The sequence below is a fragment of the Pteropus alecto genome, unplaced genomic scaffold (assembly GCF_000325575.1).
Source record: "Pteropus alecto unplaced genomic scaffold, ASM32557v1 scaffold110, whole genome shotgun sequence".
Lineage (NCBI taxonomy): Eukaryota > Metazoa > Chordata > Mammalia > Chiroptera > Pteropodidae > Pteropus > Pteropus alecto.
Window position 1 is genome coordinate 747,575 of NW_006431920.1, and position 9,191 is coordinate 756,765.

At 56.5% G+C, this 9,191-nt stretch overlaps 2 protein-coding genes across 3 annotated transcripts in view; both read right to left on the minus strand.

The window, feature by feature from the left end:
* Positions 1 to 669, minus strand: part of CHRNG (cholinergic receptor nicotinic gamma subunit) — a 5,471-nt gene extending 4,802 nt beyond the window's left edge. Inside the window, 3 exon segments of the mRNA XM_025043278.1 lie at positions 1 to 38; positions 294 to 433; positions 615 to 669. Coding sequence (XP_024899046.1) covers positions 1 to 38; positions 294 to 433; positions 615 to 669 — 233 coding nt within the window.
* Positions 670 to 5,676: 5,007 nt separating this feature from the next.
* CHRND (cholinergic receptor nicotinic delta subunit) overlaps positions 5,677 to 9,191 on the minus strand; it is a 6,995-nt gene continuing 3,480 nt past the window's right edge. For both annotated transcript variants that reach the window (XM_006906630.1, XM_006906629.1), the window contains 5 exons: positions 8,007 to 8,129; positions 7,803 to 7,917; positions 6,727 to 6,931; positions 6,515 to 6,633; positions 5,677 to 5,859 (listed from right to left, as the gene is read on the minus strand). In XM_006906630.1, coding sequence (XP_006906692.1) covers positions 5,677 to 5,859; positions 6,515 to 6,633; positions 6,727 to 6,931; positions 7,803 to 7,917; positions 8,007 to 8,129 — 745 coding nt within the window. The remainder of the gene's footprint in view (positions 5,860 to 6,514; positions 6,634 to 6,726; positions 6,932 to 7,802; positions 7,918 to 8,006; positions 8,130 to 9,191) is intronic.

A 9,191-nucleotide genomic window follows, 5' to 3' on the forward strand; every position in this document is an offset into this window, starting at 1 on the left:
ATCCAGACGTTGGTGGTGAGGGCCTCCTCTCGCTCGTTCTGGGGTACAGACCGAGGCATAAGCCCCTTCACTTGCCCTCCACAGATGTTAGTCTCTATAGGCCACTGTTGGGTCCCACAGGACTCTACCCTCCCAGGCAGCCTCCGTGGCAGTGTTCCGCATCTCGGCCTCTCCCCTGTGGAGTCTGCCCTCCTCCTGGCTGCCGGACTCAGCCCCTTCCACTCCCCAGCAGGTCCCAGGGCCTTGTGCCCCGGCCCCCTCCTCCCTCATCGTCCCGTCGGCCTGTGGCTCACCAGGGAGATGAGGTTGGTGAGCGTGAGCTTCAGGCTGACGTTGACCAGGTCCGAATCACGCTCTGCGGGCCTCAGGTGGGGATCGTAGTTGTGCATCAGGTCGGCCAGCAGACGCTCCTCCTGGTTCCGGCCCTGGGCTCCTGTGACAGACAGGCCGTGAGCCTGGGTGCGAGGGCTTCGGAGCGGAAAGAGGGGGAGGCCGTGGGAGGATGTGACATGGAAAGGCAGGGAGTCGGGGTTGGGGACAGGTTCCAGTGGCCCTCCAGACCCTCCATCCCCTGCTCTGGGCTTCCCCAGGCCCCCAACGCCCTATGTCCACACCCAGGCAGATAGCCAGCAGCGGCAGGAGGAGGAGCTGCCCCCGCCCCCTGTGCATGGTGCCACAGCTCTCCGAAGTGACAGGGGTGGGACAGAAGCTCCCCAGGTCTGAGGCAGAGAGATGCAGACTCTGGATCTCATGTAACAGCTCACAATCCCACCCCAGCCAGCCCGGCCAGGCCAGCCCAGCCCCACCAGCTGTCTGACCCCAGCACTGTCAGCTGTTCCGGGATGGACACAATGCCAGGCTCAGGTTACCTGGGCTGGGGAGGGAACAGAGGGGCCCCATCTGCCCCAACGGAGAAGGTCCAGCCTCCATCCCTACTCAGACTCAGTGGTCCCAGCCCTCCATTCGTGGTCCAGTGAGGGGGAGGGCTGAGAATGAAACCAGGGACATGTGAGCGTGGGAGAGAAGGCAGAGGGCTGAGGGAGGCTCCCTCCTGCTCCCTCCAGCGGGTCAGGATTCAGGGAGGTGCAAAGGCTTTTGCTTAGGCATGTTTTGTGCCTGAGTTTATCTGCGACATGGTTGAGGACTCAAAACCTCTCCCACCAACCTAATATCTTCATGGATCCGTCCCTCCACTGGGCCAAGGGTAAAATACCTAAACGAAAGATGCCTTATGTCCCCCAGGCTTTGACATCTTAACACAAATTAGGGCACCAGGTCAGGGTCCTCCACTTTTCTGAGGCATGAGTCTCAGCCGGTTGAGCTTTCTAGGAAGGAGGGCTGAGAAAGATCTGGAACTCAGAGTTCTTATGAATAGGACAGACCCTGAATAAGGACTCCTGTGTGGGGCCTCGGTATTTGTTAAATCATCCACAGACTTATGGAGTCCCCCAGCATGTGGCAGGCACAGCACTTGTCTCTGCGACTCAGGATATGCCCACATTGCTCACAAAATCTCACAGGATCGAGTTGCAGCCCCCCGGGGAGTTGGATGAGGGAATCCAAAAGGGCTGGAAAACAAGCTCCATCCACTTTGTGGTTTGTGTTCAGGGGAAGGGTGGGGCTGAGGTTGATCTAGGAGCTGATGGCCATGACCGCTGGCTCAGGCCACCTGTCTTCCGACCATCTATTCCAGGCAGACGGGTCAGCATGTCCTAGTTCATGGGTAAGACAGAAGATGCAAGTTCCCGCCCCTGACACCTACCCTTCAGCATGCTGGGGGTCAGGATGGTGATGCCTCTGAGGGCTGAAGGAAAGCCCCATTTAGGAGCATGTCCCCCACTCCCTGAACAAGTGATGTCTGTGGCATTTCAACGGAGTTCAGTCAACGTGCCTTGTCCTTGGAGATCCAGGTGCCATTGGCTTGGGTCCCAGCCACTTGCAGCAGGCCCACAGTTTCTCTTGTCCTCACCAGGACTTGGGTTTGGGGAGGCGGCAGTGGTGGCAGATGCCTTCCTGGTCACCTGCTCTCACTCTGTTACCTTGTGAACGGCTCCTCTGCCATCCTCGTGCTCAGTCCCTCTCCAGGCCCCACACCCAGCCCCCCTGATGGCGCCCCCATACCCTAGGCTTTCATCTCACCCCACATCTAGCCCACTTTCTCTGGAATTCACAAAGCCAATGGCCCCTCCTCCCCATTTGGGCCTCTGGTGCCTCCGACGCAATTCCCTCACCCACTTTGCAGGGCAATCTCTCTCTCCCTCTGGACTCGCCTCCAAGACCACACTTTGCCAGAGATCATTAATGGTGTCTGCTAAATAATGGACCACGGACCCCACCTCCTTCCCTAGCACCACCCAGGCAGAGGTGGTCCAGCTGATGCTGCAACAGCTCTGATTAATGCTTTTCCTTTTCCCACAAGTGTCTGGGGGTGGGGTGGGGGTGGGGTGGAGAAGAAGAAGATCGTAGAGACTGACTTCCCTCTGGTGTGAATTATGCCACTTCTCCATGTATGAAGATTTAACTTCCGTTTTCTCCCCCTTCTCTCTGCTCTGAGAGAGGCTAAAAAGTCTCCTGGGTTCTCAGGAGGGTGCATCATCTTTGAGGAGTGATGGTTTCTGTCCTGGAAAGGTTAAGGGGGCGGGGGGGGGCGGGGCTACAGGACTCATTAAGAGAAAATATTCTGTAGGCATCAGAACAACCCTTCCTCCATTACCACCTTCCACTCTAGAGGCTGGAAAAGCGACATGCTCATTTCCCAGGCTTCCTCGCAGATAGGGGTGGCCATGTGATAACATCTTGGCCAATGGGATGTCTGCAGAAGTCGACGGAGGGGCTTCAGGGGAAAGCTTTCGTTTCCTGATAAAAGGGGTCAGAAACGGCTGCCCTTTCCTGCCTTAAACATAGATATGTCAAGTGTTGAGCTGTGGCAGTCAGTTCTCAACCTGGGGCAACAAGCCTGGGTCTGTAAGAGCTTTGTGGGACAGCTGAGCCAATGTTGCAACTGTTCCCTCCCAATTCTTACTATGTGAGAAAGGAAACTTTGTTTAAATTACGGTTGGTGGAGTTTTCTGTTCCTTGCAGCTCAATGCATTCCTAATGGATTAATCGCCCTTTGAAAGAGAGCAGGTAGCCCTGCTGGCCTGGGGTGAGTGTGCAGGGACACCATTGCCTTCACAGAAAGCTGGCCCCTGTGGGTGTGACTTCCTATGGAGGGAAGGAAATAGAGTGCCATGTCACCCAGAGAGTGGACCAGTCCTCACAGCACTCTGGGGCTGGCGTGCCGTGGGAGTGGATGCTGTTGGGGGACCTACTGTGACTCTGGGAAGCTGCACATGAGACACTTTTGGTCGGGTGTGGCATTTTGGGGCTGTCTTTTCTGGAAGGCTCAAGGACACCTGAGCAGGGCCTGACCCAGCTGAGGAGTCACCCGGTGATTGGAATGTGTAAGACCCACTGCCAACAGCACCACCGTGTGGCAGAGAGAAGCAACAACAGTGGCCAAGAGATCTAAGCCAGGCCCCCTTTCACCTCTGTGCCTGGGACAGGAAGGGACTCTCCTAGCATTGGTGAATGCTTCCGGGCAAGGCCAGAACATCCTGCCCATCTGACGGGTGTAAGTCCCAGTTTGTTTTCTTATTTAAGTGGAAAAAAAATTAAAAATTTGTACCTCGAATTTATGGACAATTTGCGTGGGAAAGCAGAAATGAGTAGGGTCAGTTTTGGTCTTTTCCCTCGGTTCCATCGAAAGATAAAACATGTCACCTTCTGTATACCTGAGCTCATGAGGTCACCAATTCCCTCTGAGGGATATGGGTCGAGCTGAGAAGACCTATTTCCTGTACGTCAGGAGGTAAATAACTGGGCCCTCTACACCTGCTCTAATCCCCTCTGTCATCATGCCAGGAGTGGATATAGGAGACCTTGTGAGGGGCCCACAAATGAGGAATGAGGTAAAGAACTACCCTTTAATGTTGCAGAACACATGTCAGTGCCTTCCAGCCGACTAGCAAATTCGATTTTCACAGCATGCCACAAGTGGGACTTGTTTTACACGCATATTGCAGGTTACAAAAACAAAGCTAAGAGACGAGAAGTGGCTCGTCCAAGGTGGCACCGCCACACACTACCCCCAAAACGCTGTCTCTTAACATAACAAACATTTATTATCTCCCACAGTTTCCGGGGGTCGGGAATCCAGAAGCAGCTTAGTTGGGTGATTCTGGCTCGAGTGTTGTCATGGGCTGTGATCTCGTCCGAAGGCCCAGCTGGGGCCGCAGGAGCCACTTCCAAGTTCACTCATGTGGCTGTCGGCAGGAGGCCTCAGTTCCTTGACTTGCCAGCCTCTCCACAGGGTGTTCATCATGCCAGCTGGCTTCTCCAAAGTGAGAGGTCCAATTGAGAGTGAGAGTGAAGGAGAGAGAGCGAGAGAAGGAGACAGACAGACAGACAGACAGACAGAGACAGAGAGACAGAGACGAGGAGGGGGAGGGGCGTGGGAGGGGCAAACTGCAATGTCTTTTATAATCTAATCTCGGAAGTGACATGACATCATTCTGCCTCATTCTCTTGGTCACACAGAACTACATGAAGATAAGAATACCAGGGTGTAGGGATCACTAGGGCCGCCCCAGAGCTGGGGTACCTCACAGACCCTCATCTCCCAGTTCCTGCAGCCTCAGCCTTTGGCCCTTGGGATGAGATTGGTGGGTGCTCCCTTCGGGGTAGAGCTGCCGGATTTAGCAGATAAATGTATAAGATGCCCAGTTCAATATGAGTTTCAGATAAACACGAGTCACTTTTTAGTTTAAGGATGTTGCAGATTTTGCCTGGTAACCCTACTTTGGGGAGGAGGAATAGTTGCCCAAGAGGGGCTACTCTGGGGAGGAGGGCCGAGTCCTGGGGCTCTAGGATGGTGTGTGTGAACCGAAGTTGACGGGCTGACCTCTGGCCTCTGGCTGCTGGCCCAACTCTTCCGCCCCAGTCCTCAGCTTCCCAGAGGGACCCAGACAGAGCGATCAAGGCCGAAAGGGCTGGGAAGGCCGTTCTGCAACCCTGGTGCTCCCATCTCTGTCTCAAACCTCCTTCCCTAAGGGGCCTGGAGAGAGAGGCACCCCCAACCCCAGCTCCAGGTAGGGCTGCAGAAGCCCAAGGCTAAGGGCTTGACAGAAGGAAGATGGCTAGAGGGACCAGGAAGTGCAAGCAGAGGATCCCACCTGATCTCACCTGGGGGAGGGGAAGCAGGAAGAGTCTGTCTTCCTCACAGAGGGTTTCCAGAAGGCCAGCCCGAGTGGCATCTTTCGTGGTCCCTGAGCCAGCCTCACCTCCTCCCAAATCATCCTGCCCCAGCCCTCAGTCTACGTCCACTCTCAGACCTTATTGGGGGGTGGGGGGGTCCTGTTTTTATTTGCAAAGAAACCGCTGTTGAGGAGTGGGGCTTCTCCCTCTGTTCTTGGATCTCAGGGAAGCCCAGCTCATCTCCACCCCAGCCTCACAGGACCAACTGGGCTCAAGTCTCAGGGTCGGGAGGCGGCCTCCCCAGGAAGAGCTTGTCCTTTCTCAGACACCCTTGTCCACATGGCTACCCAGTCCCACTCCCAGAAGCCCATCCCTTTCAGGCCAAAAGAACCACCCAAAGCTGCCCCGGGAGCTGGGCCAGGCCACGCAGGGTAGGCCCACCTAGATGAAGCGCTTGTCCTGCTCCAGGTAGGAGAAGGGGTCCCCGGGGAAAGGCTGAGGAGGAGGCTGGTTGTAGGCGCCCTGCAGGAAGATCCAGGCCGTGCCTACTATCATGATGGGTGTCACCACAAACAGGCAGAGCCGGTCCACTGTGCGCGCCACCCGGTTCCAGCAGTCCTTCTCCTGGGGACAGGGTGGGGTAAGGAGGGATCTTAGACCACAGACCCATGCCCCAAGCTGGGGTCCAGTGACAGGCATGGCCTCAGGGTATCTGAGGGGGCCGCCTCGGGCTTGTGGCGAAGGGAATATGCTGCCTGTCCCCAGCAAAGGCCCGGGCACCGCTCCAGCCACAGGCAGGGCTGGTCATTCTGTCTGTCCAGAAGGCCGAGAGCAAGGCCACAGCCTCCCTCCCAGCACTCAGCGCTGCTGCTGGCCCCTATGTGAACTGGGAAAAGGAACCCCTTTCCCAAGAGAGAATTTTAGAAAGTTGTATAATATTGACCAGCCATATCAGGCTGCCTTTTAAATGTCTGGGCTGTGTCTGGAGTATCAGGCTTGGAGCTGAGCAGGGACAAAAAATGATTGACAGTTGGGAGAAAGAAGGGAGCCAGAGGGATGTCTGGAGCTGTGTGCCTGTGTGTCTGCCTGGCCCGGTGTGCCGTTATGGGGTTCTAGGCAGGAGCTCCCCCTCTCTGAGAGGCCTCGAATCTGCACCCACTGTGACTGTCTTCATCTAAATCGTAGTGTCTCTGGGGGGAACTGCGCCCCTGTAAGCCAGGATACCCTTGATCAGTGCTCTACTTGAACATCCGGACACGGCAGGCCTAAGGCTATTCACCTCGTTGTAACTGTTCTGGTCCCTCATGTGGTTGACGATGAAGTTGGCCCCATCCACAGCTGGCTTCAGCTCACTGAAGAGCTCCTCCTGGGCCTGCTCGGAGCCTGCGGGGGGCCGGCCTGTGGACGTCAGGCCAGAGGTGGGCATGAGGCCTGCCCCTACCCCACCTCCCACGGCGGGGCCAAACAAACCCCAAGCCACTGGGGACCCACGTGCGGTGGTGAGGCGCTGGGCCAGCCCGTGCCGCGCTGACTGCTTCTCGAACATGAGGTCACTCCGGGACTTGAGCGAGAAGTACTCCTCGGCCTTGGAGATGTAGCCCAGAGAGCTGCTCCTGCGGATTAGGGCTGAGGGACCCGGCCCGTCCTCCGCCGGGCGGGACATATGAAGAAGCTCCGGCAGGGTCTCCAGGAAGAGCTGTGGCAGGTCAGGGGGACACAGGAAGGCCACTTAACCTTCCTGGGTCACCTTCACACGTCCAAATGTCTGTGACTCCATTCCTGGCCTCTACAAAGTGCTCCCAGCCCTATGACGGCATTTATCCCCCCCGCACCGATCCCCCGCTGGTGGACACCCAGGTTGCGTCCAACTCTCCATTGTCAGTCTCTGCAGAGAGCAGATACTCATTTGTTGAAAACGAATTACGTATGAAAAACAAAAAGCAAGGAATATGCCCCAAATGCTGAGCTCTCCTCTTCTAATGCTTCAAGACTGAAAACATTGCTAAAACGCCCTCAGCTGTGCGAGAACAGCCCGGTGGTCCCTGAGAGGCCAGGGCAGCCCCATCCCCCACCCCCCTCACCCCCGCACCCTGCCCCCACAGTCCTCACCTGCTTTTCAATCAAGGTATAACACACATAGAACAGGATGAGCGAATCCTAAGTGCGTGTAGCTAGATGGATTTTTACAGTTACGTTTAACTGTGTAAACACCCCGCAGATAAGATACTGAACGTTATTATCCCCAAAAGCTCCCTCGTGCCTCCCCACATCAGTTCCTTCCCAGCCGGAGAGGTCTCCGCCAATGCTGACTTAGGTCACTAAAGACCGGTTTTGCCTGTCCTGGAAACTCATAGAAAGGAAACCTCGCCGTCTGTGCTCTTTTGTGACTGGCTTCTGCCAGATAACATTACCCCTGGGAGGGTCGTCCCGTGGGGGCCCGCCTGTGTGGCAGCAGTTGGTACTCGTGCGCTGCTGGGGAGCAGTCCCCGGTATGCATATACGCAGCGTTTTCACCTGCGGAGGGACATGTGGACAACTCTCAGCTTTGGGCAGTTGACAGCCCTCACCTTCTTCACCCCTTCGGACAGCACGTGGGTGCTGGGTGTGCGGAAGTGGATGTTGAGCACGATGACACAGATCACCACGACCATGGTCACCAGCACCATGCCGAAGAGCAGGAACCTGTGGGGCACATTCAGCCTGGAGCCCCCAGTGGGGCGTGGCATGGGGCGTGGGGCGTGGCATGGAGGCGTGGGCGTGGCGTCACTCACTTGCCTATGAGAGGGATGGCCAGGGACGTAGCAGGTAGCCTTTTGGAGATGAGCAGCAGGAAGACAGACTGCGCCAGGAGCACTGAGATGGCCATCGATGTCTTCTCGCCACCTGGAGGAGTCTGGACTTAGCTGTGACCTCTGGTCCCAGAGAGTCCCGCTGTTGGACCCCGCACTGCTTGTTCATAACGCGGGGTGCCCTGATTAACATCATGGACTATGGGGCTAGAGCTCCTAGATTCAAATCCCAGCTCTGACACTTGCTGGCTGGGTGACCTCGAGCAAGTAGTTTACCCTCTCTGTGCCTCAGTTTCCTCAACTGTTCAATGTAAGGACCTGGTGAGAGTGCTTTTAACACTCATCACTCCTCCTGGTACGGGGTAAAAGTTCAACCAACACCAGCTGTCAGCAGCAGCCAATCCCTTGCCACTCAGCCCTCCTAAATCACAGATCCGCACGTGTCCCTCCCTGCACAGACAGCTCCTCACAGCACCAGAATAACACCCCAAGTCCCAGCCCTTCACTCAAAGACCCCAGCCAGCCCTGTACTGCCCTGCTCTTCCCACCTGTCGTCCTGAGCACACTGCAGTGGCCTCTGTGGTAGTGTCTCAGTGCCCCTTTTCTATTTACAATGTGCCCCTCAACCTGTCTCCAGCTCAAGCAGCGTCTCTTCCAGAAGACCGTCCGCAGACCACTCTCTCCCCTAGTCCTGCAGTTTCTACCCTGCCTGCCAGGGGCAGGGGCTGGGTGGCATTGGTCTCTGGGACTCACTGTGCTCTGCTCATAGTAAATATTCTGGAGCTGAGTGAGCATAGGTGGCATGTGCCTTTCGTGAACCAGGTGAGTGCGGATGCACGCCTCCACACCCTGGCTTCCTAGGGATCCTGTCATCCACTCACTGATTCAGCAGGTGATGGCCTTCTGTGTGCTAGGCTCACAGTCACACATGGTGACCGTAACAGACCTGACCAGAGGGTCAGTCTAGGGTGCTTAGGAAGCCTATCGTTAGAGGCAGAAGTAGGGTACAAGAGAGATGAGACAGCCAGGGGCCCTGACCATGAGGGGGATGTCAGACAGGGTCGCAGAGCCCTCCCCTTGGCTGGCAACATGCCCCTCATGCCTGGACCCTAGGCAGGAACCTCCAGGAGTGGCGACCCCCAGGTGGCTGTCAGGAGGAAGTGAGGG